General features: G+C 33.9%; 1 protein-coding gene across 1 annotated transcript; it reads left to right on the plus strand.

The window, feature by feature from the left end:
• The first annotated feature begins 121 nt into the window (after positions 1 to 121).
• On the plus strand, positions 122 to 23,279 carry LOC149798298 (folate receptor alpha-like). Its single transcript, XM_089960574.1, has 4 exons — positions 122 to 541; positions 2,461 to 2,652; positions 21,524 to 21,659; positions 22,313 to 23,279. Exons 1-4 carry the CDS (start codon positions 392 to 394, stop codon positions 22,582 to 22,584), a joined length of 750 nt encoding a protein of 249 aa, XP_089816700.1. The 5' UTR covers positions 122 to 391; the 3' UTR covers positions 22,585 to 23,279.
• The last annotated feature ends 609 nt before the right edge of the window (positions 23,280 to 23,888 follow it).

Genomic DNA, 23,888 nt, shown 5'->3' on the forward strand with positions numbered 1-23,888 from the left:
GAGACTTACCGTATAGGGTAGAATCTACTTTTATTTAATATCACAGACATATATTTCTTTGGTTCAAGATACGTTTTACTGATAAACATTCCTTTGCTCTCGAATATTTGCATATCAAGGTGCAGCGGTAGCTCAGTTGGGAGTGCGCTTGACTCGCGGGTTTAATACCCGTTCAGCCCAGCCTGGGTCGGCTACCTTGGTGTGTCCTTAGAAAGTTTAAAAGAGCAACAACTCTCATTAAGGCGACAGTAATGTGTTAAATTTGCCGTTAACATGAACCAATCAAACAACTAGCAAACGAATGTTTACAACGAGCATAGATAAGAGTTAGACAGAGGTGACTACAAAATTCAACTGCTTTCGGTAAACACAGTAGTGGATTGAGTTCATAATGGACGAAAAATCCCTATATCTAGTATCATTTACATTTAATGTAATTAGATTAACAGTGGCCAAAGATGCGTCTGACTACCTCAATTACTGCCCAGATGCCGTATACCACAAAAAGATTCCCGGACCAGAACCCGAACTCTTTGGGGAGGTAAAAATCAAATATTTTATAAATGTTGTTTTTTGTTTACAGTAATTATTATTATTATTATTATTATTATTATTATTATTATTGTTGTTGTTGTTGTTGTTATTGTTATTGTTGTTGCTGCCACTATTGTTGTTGTTGCTCTTATTGTTATTGTTATCGTCATCACTGGATTTATTTAAGATTCACCAATAATTTGTTTTCATGTCTGATAAAGTTTGTCCCCAAATCAGTTATATAGTAGTTTGATTATTATAATGTGAGCCTAGTGGTTAGAGCATCCGCCTCAAATGCGGGAGGTCGCGGTTTCGAACCCCAGCTGAGTCATTCAAAAGACTTTTAAAAATGATACTAACAGCTGCCTTTCTAGGCGACCAGCATTATGAGAGGTCATAGTTAGGACTGGACGGCCTGGTGTCAGGATAATGTGAATGGGTGGGACATCATGCTACATGTCTGCGGCATGATACCCAAGTGCTAGACATCAGTATAAACTGCCACGCTGCGTACATCGTAGTTATATGACAGTTAACATTGTTAAAGCTACACACAGACACACACACACACACACACATTAAAATGTGTTTACCTGGATATGTATGCGCTGAAGCCATTCAACTTCAAAAACGGGATTGACGGATGGAAGGTTGTTTATATCTTGCCAAACATTGTTTGTCGAAAATAAACGTGGCTGTGAACATTGTTTCTCGAAAACAAAACTTGTGAACTTTAATTTAAAAACGTTCAGATGAGACGTAAGAATTTGTAAAAAAATGCAAGAAAGCATTAGTATACCTAATTATTTAAATGTTCTCGAAATGTTCATGATTGGCTACTGCTTCCCTTTTAGTACTATTCTTCCACGCTTCACTAATTTTCTTTCAAATATTATTTATAGAAATATATTTTCTACAACAGCGACAGTATGTTATGTTATTCTGCTGCATTTAAAAATTAATTATTAATCGACATCGAAATAATCCAATGGTTCGTTGATTTTCCTTGGATAATTACACCGACCTTTTTAGATAGCAGTTTTTGATGTTTCAAATATTAGATATATGTATCTGTTATTTGTGTATATTACTGAGCTCCGCCCATTTATGTGGCTAGCCACGCTGCACGCTCCGCCCAGTATGTGACTAGGCCTTGGATAATTACATCGACCTTTACAGATATCAGTTTTTGATGTTTCAAATATTAGATACATGCATCTGTTATTTGTGCATATTACTGAGCTCCGCCCATTTATGTGGCTAGCTCATCAGCGTGATCAAAGAATGATACACCTTGACATTTCTCAAATTTATTTAACAATTAATGCAAAAAATAAAAAGCTAGAAACAGCGGTGGATAGAATCACCAGAATGGACCGGATCGGAGGCAATCATTGGGAAGGAGCTGAAACGTGTGTAAAATATTTGTAATCAATATTACTTTTGTATTTGACTGTATAATCACACATTTACGCAATAAAGGGTGTGCACTCAACGAAAACAAAAAAACACCTCTACAAACGGAGAACACTTATCGATCTTATATTTATGGAACCGAATACTACACACACGATGATATCAAAACATAAATTATAAAACGCAATTAATTTTCAATACAACTTAATAGATAATCATAAAAAAATAAACATATGTTCGCTTTAAACGCAATTAACAAATATAAGGGCTTTAATTGAAAAAATACATTTCATTTCGTTTTAAATGCTTACAATTCTGAGTAACATATTTGTTAATTGAAATAATAACAAAGGACAATAAACAGTATCTAAACTTTATTTCATATATATATATATATATATATATATATATATATATATATATATATATATATATATATATATATATATATATATATATATATATATATATATATATTATATTACATTCTCATATATCTATATATATCAGTGTGTACCATGGAGAAGCAGGGCCTGTTGCAACTCCAATTCCACAGTAACATTTCACAATAAAAGCACCTGGCTGAATTTCAACTGGAACCATTGTCCAAATCACACGATGTCTGATAAATGCAAGACGAGATTTCTTCAAGACTTGTGTTTCTATGAATGTTCTCCAAATACTGGTCCATGGATTCAAAAAGTAAGTGCTAGTGACAACGACAATAAAAGAAGAGTAGTTCGGAAATGACCGATGATGACCGAATGATTTGTTTGCAACTTAAAATCTTGTATGGGATAAGAAAGCATTAAAATCAAAATTAAAATACCACACGATCACATTATGTTTTAGTGCATTGCACTTTCGTACAGTGATTCTATAAAATTGCTAGATCAGTAATTTTATATAAAAAAAAGATTTTTTATAGAGATACAATTTTTCCACGGAACACATGTTTTGTAGACGAGAACGTTAGAAATCAAATTGAAAATCATTAGATCAATGTACATAGTGTTCTCTACTAGAATTTTCAATGAATGTAATGCCTTTTTGTTTTGAAAAAATATTTTTTGCATTAATAAGTGGTATGAATTATACGAATATTTTCGGGCTGCTGCATGGAATCATTTCACTAAGTAAATAGCTTACAATAGACTCTGTGATGAAATTAGTAATGCCATAATGTAGTTGCAGATTTGGTGAAATAAATATAAATAAATTCTCGATTTAGTCAAGACTATATAAATACTGTGGATTCTATTGTACTTGCAGACGATTTATGTTTTCATTTTGTGTTAATATTTCTCGGAAATATTTCAAATCTATACTAATCAGGATAAAAAATATGAAAAGATATAACAGTGAAATTACAATTAGTTTATAGATAGCTATATTTGTATGGATCATTTGATAGAACAGCTGACTAAACATTTAAGACATTAAATATTTTTAAAAAATTGAAACAGTTTACAAATATGGGGTGTAAATATTTGAGGAAAGAACTTTACTCATAATAATATGTGAATAGCTTTGAAAGAAAAAACGATAAATGAGACTGTCAATGATTGATACTGATTCTTTAAACATTCATCTGGAAATAAAGGACGTATGCAGTAAAAACGTTTTGTGGGTAAAAGTCAATCCGTTATTCCGGAACACTAAAGACGAAAATAAAGTTTTAAAACAAATGCTATAATGATTGACAATTTGTTATCATGTTTATTTCTCAAACCAAGTCAGATGCAATGATTGTCATTGTAATAACGCATATTGTTATTGAATGATTGTTTCTATAAACTACTGTAACTACTATAAACCCGTGGTATAACCAAAGCCTGAGAGACAGCATGAAATCTGTTCTGTCGACAGTGAGGTAGTCTGAAACTTTACAATACAGTTTTTTATTTATTATTTAGCGATTGGATATTTAATTTCTAAGACACAGCATCATACTGCAAAACAAATGTTTTCCAGTTTACATTTGTGACATCCACCGTATATTATTCAGAGGCAATTGCGAGTGAAATGTTAAATCAAAAGTTCTGTGGAAGAGATAACTGATACAGTGGACAATGATCTGTTAGCATGTGAAAGTCAAGTTGTGTTGTAAACTTTTTCCATACACAAACCACTGGATATCTTGAGGACCAGTATTTTCCTGATATGATCATACCATTCTAAATTTATTATTCTTAATACCTTGTCAAAGCCTATTTGTCATACACGAGATAAGTAGCGTAAATACTTGTTCAAGTGCTGAAGATATTGTAATCATTCAGATTGTAAAGGTCATAACGTCTGTCAGATATGGTGATGCTTTTGATACGCATTCTGCCCGTGTTTATAATCAAATTGATAGCATCTCTTTTTACCTTCACCTCGAACGAAGAAACTATGATATTCGGATTCCGCTTTGTAATTGCTGTCTGTTAAGTTTCCAGAGAGTAATGCTTCTTGGATCCTATACAATACACTGATGTCTTAGCTCTTTTTGGTATCTTGCCCTGCTTTTTATGGGTTATGCATTGCCATTAAGTGTGCTAAATAAAGAATTAATGTGCTTCGTCCACATGCATTCTCCATGTCTGTATAGATGAACTTGTAAGAAAAATGAATATTGACACCCAATATGTACATGAATTCTGTTTGACCATTAATTTGGGTTGTTTTGGATTTTCACGTTTAACAATTTTTCTGGTTTTGTTGGTGCATATAGAGCAAATACGTTATATAGGTTGTCTAAAGACTGTGTTATAAAACTCTACAGTTTTTATCAAAGCAACCAAGTGTCTTTGTTCTGTTTTCATTCACTGAACCGTGCTTTTTCTCTGTAATTGATATTTGATAGATAGTTGTTTCCTGTGTATGAATTAAGGTTAGCTAATGCTTATCTATTGTTGCATTCATAACTAACAAACTATGATACTACTATAAGCTTTTATTTTATATCCTGTATGAATAGGTGATGATATTTTGTTTTTCGTTTAAATTAATAAAATTTTATTTACGTATTTCTTTTACACTGTAAAGAACAAGTAGGCAAAAAGTTCATTGCTTATCTCTAAGTGCTACGAATCTGTGGTCAAAATACAAGTACAAGAAAGAAAAAAAACCAACAAGTTTTGTTAAACTTAACAAACAATTTAATCATCCAAGTTATAAATGAAATCTGTGAGAGCAAACGGTATTATGAAGTGAATCAAAGCTAATCCTTATAAGAGTCTATGAAAAGTCGTATATAAATGAAAAGTTCCTTATAAATTTAAAAATCTTAAATATACTGGTCCTCCAAGAACCGTGACGTTGTCAAGATGGCGTTGTACTTTATTCCTTCGAATAAGTTATAACAATTTCAGACTAATATTATCGTCCAAACAATGAGCACTTTTTATTTCCACTGAACTGTTCAAACATTTTTTTCCCTCTCGAATAATATCTAAGTACAACATAAATCATGCGTGCAGACTTACAACAGGAACACAAAAAATGTGAATTACTCCAACATCAGAACGAAACTGATTGCTTAGTTCTCTGTTTATATACATCGTCTATAGCGACTATATTTCGCAATAGACCACACGTGATGGAACTTACTATTAATTTTGCGTCCAACTGGCCTATTCATGTGACCTAGCCCAACCGATGGGAAGTTACTGAGTACTTCTAGAAACGCCGAAACTCCACCAGTCAACGAGAAATTAAGCCAATGGTCATTAGGTGTTATTATTAAGATTATTATTAATAATTGTCAACACATACGTAAGTATCTATTTATTGATCCCATGTAGTACTATGCTCTTAACAGACTCCTGTCACGTGTGCAATGTGTATTTGAAGATATTCTGTACAATTTACAACTATACATAACAATTATAAAAATGAGATAAAATCCGGTAACATTTTTTCAGACGTTTCATCATTGTTTCTGTTTATTCAGTACTATATTACACCAAGTTGATATTAGTAAAGAAATTCGGCAAATGTAACATCTTTTATCATTTTGATCTTCTCACTTAAATTGAATTGTTAATAATAGATCTTGTTGTGTTTTTTGTAATATTCGTTTTTATATTTGTGTTCTCATCTGTTTCTTTTTGTTATTTGTTAAATCATTTTTCTTTTCCATCTCTTAGAGAGTATTATTGTTAGTAACAAACATTTTGTGAAAGTCGGTAGTGTTAGTGTCTTGGATGGTGGTCTAATTCCTCTATAACTGTCTGAACTGTAATTAGAAATTGCTCTGTGATTATCGGACTTAATGCATATCCTATCTTAAGTTTGTTGTAAATATTGAAAAAAATTATATATCATGTTTCTGATTTCAATTACTGTTTGCAAGTTATGTATAGCTTTACATAAGGTTCAGACTCTATGTGTTAGCAATTTATGTGCATCTAAAGAAATGATTTCCTCATCTATTCATTTATCTGTCCTCGTCTATTCATCTATCTTTTCTCGTCTATTCATCTATCTGTTCTCGTCTATTCTTCTATCTGTTCTCGTTTATTCATCAATCTGGTTCTTTGGATCTGAGATTTTGTTTGCTCTTTCGGTATCACTCTGTTAAATATTCAGTACCTGATGATTTGTTTGCAACCTGACATATATATATATCATTATCTACATGCAGCACAGGATTTAATGATGTTGCACTCAAGACGAACTTCGCCTCAGCTGACGGAGCACTTTGTGTCCTTCCACTCATTTGTATATAGGAAAGGGACAGCTTAGACTTTCTAGTGATAACCGGTTATTCGACTCTGTACATATTGTGCTATACGAAGATTTCACCGTTTAAGGTGTTACTATCATAAGACTCGCATTCTCCTTCAGAGATGCTGCACGATTTGTGTTTGGTTTTCTTCAAAACTGAAAAGTAACCTTGATTTTTCCCAGAGGTGAGGATTTATTGTTTAGATGCTAGGTTATTTCTTTGTAACAACTTTGTTAGGTAAAAATCAATATCCATTATTGATGGTGGCCTATTGGAATAACAATAGAGCACGATGCTGCCCACAGAAAAGAGAAGAGCTTATCTGTGTGTGCCAAATTGTTTTGATGTGCGTTTTTGTTTCAGTCGATATTTGTGAGCAAGTGTATGTTATTTAATAGCCCCAAAAGTTAAAACATTTTACCAATGTGTACGTTACCGTTGTTTGTACAGTGTTAACACTATTTTCTGGTCGTCGATGCTTTTTTTCAATAGTCGAGTGACGTAGAGAAAATGGAATAATTAGCTCTACGGCTTCTTTATTATCGATGTTTCATGGAGAAACTATTAACTTCTCGATGTCTTCAGAAACATGTTGTGTGCAATGCTACAAACAGATTTAAACGGAATGCATGATAAATAGAGTATATTATCGCTTTTGCTTCATTCGATGTTGAATTGCAGGGAAAGCTACCATTTTTATTACTTGAAAAAAGTTAAAGGTTAAAGGAGTTTTGATATTGGGATGTATATACACAAAGTCTTGTCCTGTTGTTCTTTAGTTTTGTTCATTTTCATGATATCTAGTGGCTTACTCTGTAAAGGCTTGGTATCTCATCAACAAGAACGACTTCACTTTGTGCCCATATAACCAAGATGCTAAAACATTATACACTCTCACCTTATCAAACAACACGTCGTGCTGTTAGATTCCTTGGCGAAGTATCCTTTGCTTATTTTTTAGTATCAACCATGTTTTCAATTGACTCCTAATGTTCACAATGTTCTGTTTGAATTGCAAGTCAGATTAATATGCATTTTAAACTGGAAGGCATACTGAGTAATTTTTCAATGATACTTTGAATCAGTCATGACAAAGGAATATTCTGTTTTGCATTATGCTACGAGTCTATGCTCTTAAAATAAGTAACAGAAAAGAGTGAAAGACAACACGCTTTGTAACATTTAACAAATAATTGAGATCGCTCCGGTGGCCTAGTGGTTAGTGTCCGCCTAAGATGCGGGAGGTCGTGGGTTCGATCCCCGGTCGAGTCATAGCAAAGACTTACAAAAATGATACTAACAGCTGCCTCGCTTGGCGCTCAGTATTAAGAGGTTAGTGTTAGGACGGGTCGGCCTGGTGTTAGGATAACGTGACTTGGTGGGACATCATGCTACATGTCTGCGGCATGATGCCCAAGTGATATACATCACTAGAAACTGTCACACAGCAGACATTGTAGCGATTTGACTGAAAAATTGCTAAAGCTACGTTAAAAATCCAAGTCACACACACAACAAATAATTATTTTCTATAGAATACAAGGTGAAAATGAGGAAAAACTTAAGGTATTGCGATTTAAATCCCAGAATAATCCAAGAATTAGCTCAGACGCAAGTCGTAGTAATTGAAAGTCTTGAATACATATTCAGCAAAAGTCCCGAAGAAATCAAAAACTGCAGTCAATTACGTGTATGTTATAGGTTATGGAGTGCTGATGTGTCAACCGTCTTTTTGTTGAATCACAGTAATATAATTCCAGACTTAACTTCAGTATAGATTCCAGTGAATGTCTTCATCCAAGAATTTAATCGGAGCACTTTTGTATTTCCAGAGAAAATAATCACCTGAATTGAATAGTTTGAAGAAAAACAAAATTCAGCCCAATCTGGTCACAACATAATACAACTTGAAATTGCTCGATGTTAAAGTACGAATGGTAAAATCCTCACAGTTACAATATATAAATAGTTCTCTATTTACAGGTCACAATTAGCATTTTCTAAAAAAAAACAACATTACTTAACGGAAAAAAACCTTCTAGAATAATCTTGAACAAGGTCAAGTCCAGCATACAATGTTACATTACAACAACATTTTATGAAATAACAAATTTTAAATCTAACAAACAAACAATTAAATTAAATATACATCATCATCATCATCATCTTTATTTCCTTCCATGGAAGATTACATGATATAAGAATAAATCATCTGAATACAATCAATAAATATAAAAAAAAAAAAAAAAAAAAAAAAAAAAATATTCTATATTGGAATACAAATTCTTACACAATATCAATCAACAAAGTGTTCGTCAACTCATAAGTTGCAAGTTTCAGTACCTTATTTACAGAAGATAGCTGCACACTGCATGACAAAGTATGCTGCATACAGAACGAATAGCTTGGAGTTTTCTTTGTCGATTACTCCTGATGGTAACCTTTTACCTAAAAGGTATTGTAGTTGCAGCTCATCTTCTGCATTAAATAACGTAATGTGCAGGCTCAGGGGAAATTTATCAGTAAGGAAATCCCAGAAAGAATTTCGAAAGTTCGACATATAAGGACAACTAACACAACAATGAAGTATCAAGTCTGTATAAACATTCCCACATCTAATACACATATCAAGCTGTGTTTGTGGAACAGCAGCCCATAGTTTAGCTACATATGTAAATACCTTAGTGTGTTGTCTAGTTTTAGCCGACTGCCACACTGAGGCAGGTCGTAAGTATTCGTGTATCGAAGAGAATCTATCAAAATCTGCTTGATTAGACATACGAACTCTCCAGAGGCTATTTTCAAGACCAACAATTTTTGACCTTACAATTTCTTTCCAATTATGTTTATCTGGAATTTCAGAATGATGTAAATAATCAGTTAGATACCCGAGCAAGTCAAACTTCTTTGAGGTATAATATAAATTTGAAATTAACCCGCAGCTTGACATGCATCCGCTCAGAATGAAGTGAAATAACGCAACGTTAAACACACGTTTAGTATGTACATTGTTAGGCATCAAACACAATCTGTGTAAAAACATCAATTTTCTTCTATCAATTTCGGACTGCGCTGATGTCCATCCTAGCATTCCCAGGGCAATGTCTGATCTTGTATGTATTGGAAAACCTTGTAAATGTTTGGCAAAATACCTCAGAGTTTTATCCAATAAAGCGAGGTCACTTTTTGAAATGTTACACCATAATTCACTTCCATAAAACATTGAAGGGAAAATTACCTTTTTAATTACATTTGCAGCAACCAAAGGATTTAAACCATTCGGTTTAATGCCAATACCAAACAGACCGTGAAAAGATTTTTTCCCTTTCTTGCATGCATCGAGTATTGCGTCATGCGACGTCAGCTTTGAGTTAATCCGGTGACCCAGGTGTGTTGCCGAATCGGTGACCGGCAAACATGACGGGCCAAGATACCATTTCATATTGATAAAATTCTTGTATTGGGGTCCGAAAATGATAATGTATGACTTTGTAACACTAAGCTCGAATCGCCACTTATTACTGTAGTCGTATGCTATATCTAACAGCTTTTGTAGATTGCTAGGATATATAGCCAAAAGTGAAATATCATCAGCTAGGGTTGGATTTCCCACAGCTAAGGATCCAATCTTTGCTCCAAATCCACTATTTTCTAACTGTAGCAGCAAGTCATTTATAAATATTGTGTACATCAAGGTTGACAAAACACCCCCTTGTCTCACTCCTTGGCCAATTGAGAACCAATCTGAAAATTGCCCATTTACAAGAACTTTACTCTGTAAATTTGTATACATGTTAAAAAATATCAAAAGGGATTTACCCGTAATTCCCAACGTGAATAATTTAAAAAGCAGTCCTTCGTGCCACACGGTATCAAATGCCTTTTTTGTATCAAGAAAAGCAGCAAAAACCCGTGAACCCATGTTTACATTATATTGTACTGATTGCAACAGCACAAAACTCGCTGTTGTGCAGCCTAAACCTTTTTGGTAACCATGTTGTTGTGAACTGGGTATAGTAGAATTAGTATCTTTGAGCCAAGTTACCAAACGTTCATGAATAATTTTCTCAAAGGTTTTGTAGATAACAGGCAGTAAAGTAACAGGCCTGTAACTTTCGAGGGAGTTCTTTGATTTTCTGTTACCTTTGTACAGTGGTATTACTAACCCTTTTTTGCAATCTACAGGTATGTAAGATTGATCAATCATCCGAGTAAATAAAATTGTCATACACTCGATGAGGTAGTCGCTGCCATAGATCAAATGTTCATTGCAAATTTGATCATGGCCCGATGCTTTTGATTTCTTTAGACCTTTAATGATTTCTCTTACTTCATTTAAACTGATACTGGTCTGTAAGGCCTCGATATGGCTTACTTCGTCCTGTAGACCCCGATTTAATTCTCTCTCTATAAATTCATAAAAGTTTCCGTCAAAACTATGGTTTAAATTCGGCGTGTGAATGTCCTCATAGTATCTAGCAAAGCCATTTGCGATGGAATCATCATCACGGACACAAACTCCATCAGTTGATAGTTCCTGACAAAAATTTGTATTGTTCCCTCTCTTAATGTTGATCATTTTCCAAAAGTGTCTTACATCGCATTCATGTGCTTTTTCAATTTCTTCATACACCTCCCCCATATATTTTTCCACAGCCAGTTTTTGAACGTTTCTAAAGTCTCTCTTCTTATCTTTATATTCTCTGTAAGAATTAAATTGACTACCCCTCGGTCTTCCCTCATTTATCCAAGTATACCTAGCTTGTCTTTGAAGTTTATGTGCTTCTTTGAGTTCATTTGACCAATATGGTTTGGCATGATAATTGAATTTAGACTTTGGAAGCGCGATGTCGCTTGACTGCTGTATTGCATTAACAATGTGCCGGTAAAAGCTATCAACATTGTCCGAAATAGTATCTATATCTAAAGTTTTCAGGCGAAGGTCCAGCTCAGATTGATAGTTTTTCAAGATATCAGCGTTTAATTTATTCCAGGCTATGTTGTTTCTCTTCATAGACTGTCTGAAGTCTCTCCCACAGGTCACTGTACGAAGGGAAGTAAGGATAGGGAGGTGGTCAGATATCGCGTGCTCTTCGTGATCTGAAACAATGTGCACACTTCGTAATCTACCTATGCATTGATCCGACAGTACAAAATGATCAATCATCGTTCTTGCTGGGGTGAACGTATAGCGGGAACCAGTGCATATTATTAAATGTCCAGCACTCACTAGATTATTATATCGCAAGAACTCATGAAATACTCTATCTTTGTAATCTCTGAAAGTGGCTGGTTCAGCTACTGCATTGAAATCACCAGTAAAATACACGTCCCCCAGCTGTGAGTACTGATCATAGAGATTTTGAATCAACTCAATTTGCGCTTTGTAACAATCTATGCCATATAATAGGGTCGGCATATATACACAAAAAATATATATATTTTGCATATCAGGAAATTTGAATTCTATGCCAACAACTCTGTCACTATTAACTTCATCTATAAAGTTAGCATATCTCATGAGAGAAGTTTTGCAGAAGATTGCAACTCCTCCTTTACCACATTTTATTAACATACAATTAGAGGAAATATCCTCTGCCTTAGCAGTGCATTTATAATCAGAACGAATAGTATCGCAAAATGGAAGTATGTGCTGTAATAGTTTATGTTCAGTTACGCAAGCTACGTCAACATTATATTTATCCAGCATTGCACTAAAGCTAAGAGCAGAGGACATAATTCCTCTAACATTCCAGGTCAGTATATTAAGATTCATATTAACTTGCAATATAGGCATATTAATACTTATGCATCGTGAAAGCAGGACTAAAATGACAAAGATGACAAAACACATTAACTTACGACAGAACATAATGGCAAATTTATGAACAATTAACTGTCACCCTAGTCACAGAATATCGCATCCTGCACCTTCATTTGCCTCCTGATCGCGATTGCTAAACCTGTCTCGCCAAGATTGATTCCCATACCACCTTCTTACATAAACACCTTTTGGCCATGTTACATCATTTTCAACAGTGTCGCAGTCTGAATTATATACAGTCAGCTTGGCCGATAGACAATTACGTCTACTGTGGATAAACTTTATGGATAACGGATCTATATCGTATTCTTTCAAGAATTTACCGAGGCCTTCAGCAGTAGATTTGACGCCAATGCCACCCACATAAAAGCGCCTTGTTCTACGTCTAACTACACCTTCAAATACAACATTCTCATTTTTGTCATCAACATCCTCATGTCCAACAATACTCTCTGAACCTATTTCTAAACCTGATTTACCAAATGATCTAGGTCTTTCTACCTGACCCCCAATAACGGTAGGTATCTTGCTAGGAGGGGTTTTCAAGTCTATACCTTTCACATTACTGTTGCTAGTAATCGGATGCCTAGCGTTCTCTATCCTGGTCGAAGTCGAAGTTAACAGTTTATTTTGATTCTGAATGGGTGTGCGCACAACATTTGTCACATCAGGATGAACACTAGCTTTATAAATCTGTGGGATATTTCCATCGAAGGGGGCGATATGTCTTCTAACGAAAGTCTGTGAAATTATATCCGAACTTTTTGAAACCAGAGTTTGCAGAGCACTGACCCCACTCTTTTCCATAGTTGTTTGGGCCGTTACACCGGTTCGTGACTCCACTGCCGTTGTACCTGGTGTAGAGTCGTCAGCCTCAACCAACACGGGAGACAAACAGTTGGACACTGCAGTTCTGTTCTGAGATTCACTTGATAGGCGGCAGTGTGTATCGCAACCAGTTTTGTTAGAGTCAATCAAGACGGAAGATGAACAGTTAGACACATGAATCTTGTTCTGAGCAGCAACTGATGGAGAGCTATCACCACATCCATTGGGACTACATGATAGGTTACTTACAGCTGGACTATTCGTGCGAACGACATCCGCATAAGACATGGGTTTACTCAAAGATTTCATCAGCTTAACTCTAAGTTGCTCGGTGATGGTGTGGAGAGTTTCATTTTCTTTCATCAACACGCTTTGAGTAGTTTTCAGTGACGTAATCTCATTACGGAGCAGTTCTATTGTTTGAGATTGTGTCTGTACCTTATTGTTTACATCAGCACGGAATGCATTAAGGTCATTCATATTCACCAATGTGATTTGGGTTGCCTTCAGAGATATAATCTCTTCTCTGAGTGAAACGACAGTTTGTTGTAGATGACCGCAATCACTCTTGATTTCCGCTAGCGAGAGTCTTGCTGAATTAATCACTTGTTCTGCTTGCCCTGAGCTATGTTCATCGTCATGTTCACAATGTTCAGCTTGTACATTAGGGTTTGATTTCTTCTTGCTAAAAATAGAATCGATCTCGCAAGGATCCCCTTTTATAAATATAGCTAAAGAATAACAATCCCTTGCATATTTTATTAAACTACTTACACCATTTCTGTTTTTTCTAACAACCAAATATCCAGATGGACAGCCAGGAAAACCTCGTGCTCTACTAAATAAAACTGACCTGTACCAGGTTACAATATCTTCACTGTCCTGTGAAACCTCTAGCAATTTCTCAATATACATGTCTCTGGGTAGATTATCTAGTTCCTGATCAAGTCTTCTAATATAGTCCTGATTGGGAACCTGAGATATGACATCTTGATATGTTGGGCTGTTACAACGGTGACTCGAATCTTGGGCATCTCTGTCAAAACATGTATTATCAACATTCTGTGTACTCGTGTACTGAGGTTGCGAGCATAGATCTGCCTTGTTTGCATTGTCAGGCTCATCACTCACCAAATCTGCGTCATAAAAAGCATTTAAACCACAATTCCCATGTACAGTACAATCACCTTCATTTTCTGTTTCCAGTTCAGTATATTTCTTCCTGGAGCGAGTCTCATAAACAGAATTATCCATGATTTGCACATAAGCACTGCAACGTCCATCTGAACAGTCCGCCATCTTCAATTAGTCTGTGTGTTTTCTCAGCGCAATGTTTTGAAAGCAGGAATAACGTCTGTTTTAAACAGTAAACAAGTCAAGCAAATTCAGAGATAGTTTTCAAACTTGACGTTATCAAAAACAAAATTCAGCCCAATCTGGTCACAACATAATACAACTTGAAATTGCTCGATGTTAAAGTACGAATGGTAAAATCCTCACAGTTACAATATATAAATAGTTCTCTATTTACAGGTCACAATTAGCATTTTCTAAAAAAAACAACATTACTTAACGGAAAAAAACCTTCTAAAATAATCTTGAACAAGGTCAAGTCTAGCATACAATGTTACATTACAACAACATTTTATGAAATAACAAATTTTAAATCTAACAAACAAACAATTAAATTAAATATACATAACAATCAGCTGACTTCTGTCGACAAAACATTAAGGTGTAAGTGAAGATGACTTATGCCTAGATTATGTACATATCACGTGATTCGAAGTGACCTGTTTGATATATTCAAACAGTAACAGTATAGAAAACGTTTCCACTGGTTAAACATGAGGTGTATAATTCGGTTGGAGGCAATCCCAATTAGGCAACAAAAATCCAGTACAGTATTCGATTCCTTTTCTTTATATTCACTTTTACAGATCTTTTTCAGTTTTACACATTTCTTTTTCGTATGTTCCATTTCAAATAAATATGTTCAGTTGGTGTTTGTACACATTCAGGTTATCTGCAAATGGAACTACTGGTGCTTTCAATCTTGCTGTTATCTCGTTTGTGAGTCTGTTGCAATCCTGCAGGCAGAAATAAGCACAGCCAGCTGGTTCATCTTTGTTTGTCCTTGAATTATTTCGCCAACTCAAAATGTTCTCCAAGATTAAATATTATCCGCTCTATGGCTTTATTTATGTTTCTAAGCAGCTAACATACAATCAGGTGTTGGCAATTCAAATCATTTTTGTACAGTTTTATGTTCGTCTATATTTGTTTGTCCCCTTGAGGTACTTTGTGGGGGTGTAGTGGTTGTCTAGGGGTGGGGTTCTTCTTATAGACTTTAACGAATTATGAGAAGTTCCCCTGGTCCTTATTCAGAAGGTTAATTCTGGACACTATATTATTTATTGACTAAATATATTTATGGCTACGAGCCCCCAGTCAGCAATGCCGACAGTTAAATTAAAAGAAATACAAAGATGAAATTTAAACAATAACAATTTAATAAATGAAATTTAAAAGAATTTAAAGTAATCAATGTCTCTCTTTCACCCAATGATCCCTTTGATCATCATTTGAGTTCACAGTGTGAGGAGATTTTTCCCTTCTTGAGTGCTACTCATCTAAATCTCTTCGTTCCCTTGTCTTTCTCTCCTTTCGTGATCTCCACTTCCGCTTCCTCTTCTATTATCCTTGTTCCTTGCCGTTATCTTGACTTCCGGTTCCTCTTCTAGTATCCGGAACCCTTGACGGTATCCCTTGAGGTCACCCGAAATTCACTCGGTATCTCTCACCGTCACCCGAAATTCTCTGAACTTCTCTCGTCCCCCGAAATTCTCTGAAATTCTTTCGTCCCCCGAAAGCTTCCTGTTGAAAGGTATAATGCATTAGCATAGGGTTATAAAAATCTTCCCTCACACTACGTCACTGAACTGAACCATCAGTTTAAGGCGGGACATTTGGGTCGCGCATGCGCACACATCGAAATTCCCATACACTTCCGCCGCTTACAAAAATGGCGCCATAACACAATCACACAAAGGATTCAAATATCTACATACTGAGCCCTATCAGTATATACATACAAAATATTTCAAATATGATTGTACTAAAATATTACTACGATTAGTAATATGACTATCTATATATTTATATATATTTATATATTTCCTACACAAGCGTACCAAATCCACAATATTCACATTCAAATGGTGATAAACGGCAATCCGTTACTCAATGGCAAAATCTATCATTACGTAAACAAATTTCTTGTCTACCAAAATATAACTACGCAAAGAAATATTAATTCTTATAGCGGCTAGCGAGCAATACAATTCTTCACAAATACAAATCGTCCTTTCAAAAGGGCGTAAACGTAATAATCCACGAAATAATATGCACACATATTACTAGCGAAAGAAGAGAACATTTTCGCCTCACAAAATAAGGTGTACATAGTAACATTATGAATAATGATGCAACGAATCAACATCGTAATCAATCGTAAACAAAAGTACTAGCTAAAGTCATGAAAAAAATGCAAAATATTAAGGTCATAATTAACTATTCATACTTCAATACAAGTAAAATGTATACATACGACAAATTCTCTTCAATTAACAGCAGTCGTATCAAGCAGAATCAACGTAACATCAAACTTACCTGATCGAAGCTATTTCATGAATTTCCTAAATTCCGCCAATTTTTACGAATGGCTAACGGAGTGTGTGTCACTGCGACTCTTAAACACCAACTGACGAATTTCAGGCTTGTACAAGTCTTATTCCAGCTTCTCGAATCAAGTCCCACCTACAACGCATCCCGATTGGATGGCGACGGACTCTGGTCATTTGATCGAACTGTCAATCATAAAAATGTCAGTCTGTGTGTCCCCATGTACTGTCCAGCCTACCATCGTCGGCTTCCGGCTCTTTGAAGTTGTCTACGTCACGTGTTCCCATGTACAAAGATTCCCGCCAGATTTCCACTCAAGAGCTCAAACAAAGACTGGGTTACGTAAGAGGATTAGCCAACTTAGGTACTTGGAAAACAAAGCTTACCTGGCTCCACTTACAGACTTATAAATACATGTATAATACAAGGGGTTGGGGTAAAACATCACATACTTACACTCATAATTTGGTGTTATTGTGAAATGTGTGCACATAAATTAAGTTGTTTCACCTCTATGCTGTTTTTTTTAATTTGACTCCATATTACATTTTACATTGAACTGATATTTAGACAGCTGTATTCGTATCTCAAATGAAACATGATTCTTTAGACAATAATTATGGTAAAATTATTAGTTTTTAAATGCCAGTAGGAAACTCAAAAGTCAGAGGTATAAACCATAATTGTTCAATTTTGTTAATTTTTCCCAAAGTTCAGGCCGTATTGTGAGTTTGATCTTCTCACTATCATTACTGTCCAATTTTAAAGTATATTTATCTTTTTAATGAGTTTATATTTGAAAAATTGAGTTTCAGTGTAGTGAAATTTAAACTCTTTAAACTTCTTTATATTATCAGGAATATTATTAGCAGAAAGCGGAACTGCAGGTGGTAGTCTAGTGCTTTACTTGGTTTCTTTTCAATTTGTAATCCATTTATTAGAATTGGCAAAACATGTACATTATTGGCATAATTAAAAGTATTAATTTGAAATTGGATTTTCTAGGTTAAATCTGAGGTAATTAGGTAGTATAGGGTTGTCACAGTTCAATATAGTAAAGTTTTACCCAGTGTTATATATATCTGATTTAATTCATATTTATTTTAATTTAATTGTTTGTCAGTTTTAATTTTTGTAATTCTATTATATGCTATTATAATGTAAATTTATTCACTGGAGATGATATTTTTCCAGAAAATCGGTTGACCTGAATCATTTTTTTTTCAAACACCAGGTGTTGATCTGAATCCTGACCTTGTTTCATAATTCGTAGCAACCTTCGTAAACAAGTTCTATTTTATTTTAAAATGATTTTGGTCAGGGTTATTTTTGGTGTAAATACGATCACGTGACCCCCCTTTCGATTTCGCAATTCCGGTTTTTCCAATACTGCGCATTTGTTAGTTTTAATAGAGATGCATAGAGAGAGAGAGAGAGAGAGATTTCTCAGTTTTGGGCTCTTTACACTGATGTCAAGTTATTTTGTTGTAGCCAGATTTTGAGTTATAATTTTCTTGAGATCCATTGGATTTCAAAAGGATTAATTCTTTATTCTCTGGAAATATTTTGAGGAGTGCTCACACAGAAATTTTGGAAGACATTGCTTACAAATTTAATTTGGATTTCCAACACCCGAGTGTCGTTATTTATATTTCTACAAGGAACTGTAAAAGACAAGACAGTGCAGACTACAGCATTCGTCATCGTCATCCATCCTGGATTTTCCACCAGGATTCGAACTTGAAATTATTGGAACATTTATTACTAGGACTTTTGCAATTTAATTCGTGGATTATTTTTGGATTATTCTTGGAATATTTTTGGATTTGATTCTTGAAGCCGTAAGTTCTTCACCCTTTTTATTTTTACAGAATATTTCCAGGGAAATAATTTATTTGTTAAATTTTAAAAAGCTTGTTGTTTTCACTTTTTCTGTGTTACTGTTTATTAGAACCTAAACACGTAACACCAGGGAAAGTGATGCAATAACACGACCTGTATACCTGTTTTGAATAAAATTAGAAAAAGGTAAAATATTGCCTTTATTTCATGAAAATTTGTGTGATTTTCGTTTCACATTAGTTTGTTCAAAGTGTGGTAGATTAGCTTGTAGTACTTTGCAATATATATTTCATTATTTGTAACATAGTCAGCTTTTATTTCTTCTTCAATATGATTTAGTACACTGCTAGGACATCGTATAGATTGTAGTTGGCTTATCACGTTTATCTTGTGTACCATTTTGTAGCTTACTGCTGATCTTCTTGGAAGAACTTTATTCTCTCTCTGTCTATGTCTCTGTTTGTCTGTCACACACACACACACACGCACCATGCATGCTTTAAACCCTTCATGTGTAGTGGAATATGTTTACATTTTTTCTGAAGGATTCTGTTAAGCCCGTTCAAAAGTGTTCAGTAACTTTCATTTTGTAAAACTATTTTCCCCATCAATCTTTATCTTTCCAGCCTTTTTGATGATTTCTCTTAAATCATATCCCGTTTCTATGTTTCGCGGAGACGTATTTTGTGAAGAAACATATCATTATCAAAATGTATTTTTTATCAATTGTTTGTAGTTTATATGGCAATAATGTTAGCCTGTCGATGGTATCAACATGGCTAATACAGACCCTTCAATATGGACATATACTTCTCTCTTGCTTTCTTGGTGTGTTATAAGATTGTTACGTTAATGATTCCTTCAGTTCGTCGTATTTTATTTTATTTTGTCGCTATCATATTAAACGCTTTAAATATTTCCAGAACCTCTCTGAAAACTGCTGAACACAATAGAGTATGGCTTGGTGTCATTATTTACATTGTAAAAAAAAGTAATTCTTTTTAGTGACGCACTTTAATTGTCTTCATAGTATTATAATTCCAATATGTATTAATGGACTGCGTTTTCTACAACTTGATAGGATGTAAACGGTCACGTGCTACAGATCTGGCATTTGTTACACATCGATAATTTTGGGGACTACTTATGGTTCCCTGTTTCCAGGTCATATTATGTGAAGTATTATCTATATCAACACATGTGTCACATATGTCTGGTATTTTAATAATTTACAAAAGTTGGTTGATGTTATGTATATCTATAATTTTTGCAAATTTTATTCATGACTGTAATTTTTAGTGACTATCTCTAGCTAAATTTTGTGTACGTGTATAGGTTCTATTTTAAGATCTTAATAGTTACAAGACTGCGTGGGATCTATAAATAGCTATGATCAAATTACTACTAATAAGATACTATTAGTAGTAAAAATGTTGACAAGTTTGGAGTTGTTTCCAATTGGACAGGTCGGTCAGGTGGGTTTCTTAGAGGAGTTAAGTAATTTTCCATTGAATGGGTTATGTCAAGTAGGTTCTTTTACAATGTCGGAAATTTGCGAAAGTCATGTGACTAGAAGTAGCAAAATGTATTTCCACCATTTTGCTTTTATATAAGAACGTGGTGCTGGACCAACATTAGACCTTGTTTCTTAAGTTCTTGTTGCAACATCAGTCTTCAGATGTATTTAATGTTGTAATTAGACATTCGAGATGAACATTTGTTTGAACTATTCATTGGAATTACAAGGTGCTCATTGGAATAAAACGTTTTCTGGACTATTGTGACCAGCGCATTCGTAGATATGGCATTCATTCTGACAATTCGATGCTTTTGGACTTGAATAGAACTTTTGTAGGATTATTTTTTTATTCAATTTATAATGCTGTAAGTTCCTGTTACGTCTTTATTTTGAAAGTAAATTTAATTGTTAATTATATAAAATAAAAAAATCTTTGTTGGTTTTGCCTCTTTTTGTTGCTTAGTTTATAACCATAGAATCGAAATAACTCATCTGGTATCTTATACGTTCACACAAAATAATAATACACAAAAATATTACTAATCCAGAAATGTTGCATCCTTATAAAAATTTTCAACAAACAAATTATAAGTAGTATAATGATTTTTATGATTTCAATTTTAGTTGTTCTCGAATCACTTATATGAGATTGTAAAATTTCAACAAATAATTTATCCATCAAAGTCATTTGTTAATATTAAAAACATATAGATACAAAATGACAGCATCAAGAGCGAAAACAATAATGACAACGACGATTAATACCATGATGATAATGATAATTAGAAGCATTAGTATATTATTATTATTATTATTATTATTATTGAACAATTTAAACCTTCACCATTTAAGTTCGTCACTGTCAATGAAAGAACAAACAATAATTTCAGGAATTTCAGCGGCAATAATAACAAAAAGAACAATGATCATGATGAAGATTTACATCAAAATGAGATCATTTAGATGCACTTTTGTCTGTTAGTTTTTTGTGTGAACAAGACTGCTTGTTAAACAACATATCAGACGCCGTACTATAATATTTATATATATTGACCAAGCTGGAGATATACTTATTTATTAAAAAAGGAAATAACCTTTTGAACACCACATAAAGTCTGGGGGTTTTGCACCACATTAATGTGGGGATTGTTTATTTTTTCAGGTGTCAATGAAAATCCGGAATGAGCGTCCCTTGAACGTACCAATGTGCAACAGCACGTGTTTGAATTGGTGGAACGATTGTCGAGATGAATATACGTGCTTAAATAATTGGGGCAAAGGATTTAATTGGACCAGTGGTATAAACATGTTTCCTGATACTTTGCGATTATTTTTATTCAAAATGTTTGTTTCATTCTTTCAATTTCACAATAAATGGAGTTTAATAGAAAAGGTGAAAAGTATATTAGTACTTGTCGCAATATTCTAAATTAGATTAAAGGCGGTACATATTCAACCATACACAATTTGGCTTCATATACATTTTTCATTTAAATAGTTCCAGATATAATGAAACAGTTATATGCAGATCCCTCGAAAATACATCTCAAGCTTTAGGATGGCCAGGATGTTGTGATTTGAAAAACCAGTGTTTAATCAGGGGATTAGGTGCTGGTCAAATTGCACTCATCAATTACGTCATAGCCAATTATTAAAAACTAGAAAAGAAAAAACAAATCTACAAGGAAAGAGATTTAGCATAGATTATTATCTTCTTTATTTTGTTTTTCTTTTGCTCTTGCAAATATTGTTTCAGCTGAAGAGTACGCGACTTTGTTCATCTTAACTTGTTTGATACCCTTGCTGTTATTATTGATTAAATATAGTCGTAGTTTACAAATTTGTTAATTTTCAGTCATACCATATTGGAGACTGTCACCTATGTGTTTTGCATGAAATTGTTTCGCAATTTGTTCGGTAAGTGTTCCATCTGAAATTTTTTAATTTGCAGGGACTATCCAATGTCCAACATCTGCTACATGCAGACAATTCAAGGAAGTCTTTAAAAATGCAACGACGTTCTGCAACCAGATTTGGGATTTTGCCTGGCAGGTTGTTCCGGATAGTCAGCCCTGTATGAAACTCCAATTTAATGGAAGTAATCCGAATGATGCTGTTGCTCAGTGGAAAGCGAATCAGTTAGCAAATAAGATGAATTCAATGAATGCAGATATGGCTGTAATATCTTTGGTGGCAGTTCTTCTTATGATGCTCTCAGTTTGAAACTGTATATGTTATTGTTCCATTCAGTAGAGTTGACCCTGCACGTTGCTCCAATTTTATAGCTGCAATCCATGTGAAACTATTGCTAAGAGGAAAATGAATATGTTGGAAAAGCATAAATGTGATTGTATTTTACCTTGTGAAATGCTCTGATGTATTCTTTGTTCATAAAATATTGTAATGGGTACTTTTTTTTACCAGTTTATAAGAGAATCTCTCTTCAATAGCAGTAACACTAAACAAAATCAAGGCATGTTACAGAACATTGTTTTTGACAATAAGTCGTATTTAATTTATTCAAACGCAATTGTATTTTTCTAAATACGGATTTATAAGTAAGCGATAAATCCTTACATCATTTTCTGAAGAAAGGTACTATTGGAGTGATGAATTGGCTTTATATGTCTGAACAAAGTTTATTTTCAAGATTTGTTTTTCTGCCTTCATTCAGTGTTAATTTATACATTTTATTGATTTTTTTTAAAAATCAACTCAAAGATTAATGTGTACAGGACCTAAGCAATTTTTTTATCTACATTACCATTTGGTCATTTAAGTTTTCAGAAATGTTACCGTTGAAATAAGTCTTCAGACAAGGATCGTTAGTTCAAAATACTTTTTTTGTATACCTTTTCCAAAAATATACATTATCTTATTAACTTGCAAGTCAAGGTTACTAACATGGGTTATTTAAAATAAGATTTATTTAGCATTAAGTAAGCAGCAATAAAAGCAGAAAATCATTGAACTTAAATAAACAATGAATTAATGAAATTTAAGTGGAAAATGTGGATTTTTTAAAACTACAATCTAGCCATCTTGTTCTAATATTTTATCTATAACATTAGAAACGTAAATGCTTGGTAGAAGTTTTATACGCAAAAGTAACCATTTTTTCTGACGATCTATTTCTAGTTTATATCTTCCAATTATTATTATATGGGTTCCCTTTGGGGTTTTTGTAAACGTTTGCTAACTCCCCGCATATGATATATAAACAGATTGATTGATTAATTAATTGATTCATTGATCAATTGGTTGATTTCTGAGGGACCTCTGTTGCTAATCTTTATAAAACGGCATTGCATATAACAGAATAGTGCGTAAGAGACGAATTAAATTTCTGCCTATAATTTCATATTTATGTCAAGTGTCTCTGTAGTTATAAAGACCACGGATACTTTTCTTGCACATTAAATTTTGTGGTACATTTTATATATAAAACATTAATAAAATAAACAACAACAAAACAAAATCTTCTTTGTTTTTCTTTTTTCTTGTTCTTTGACTTTCGTTTTCAAGAT

The sequence above is a fragment of the Sinohyriopsis cumingii genome, chromosome 6 (genome assembly GCF_028554795.1).
Source record: "Sinohyriopsis cumingii isolate HCF-2022 chromosome 6, ASM2855479v2, whole genome shotgun sequence".
Lineage (NCBI taxonomy): Eukaryota > Metazoa > Mollusca > Bivalvia > Unionida > Unionidae > Sinohyriopsis > Sinohyriopsis cumingii.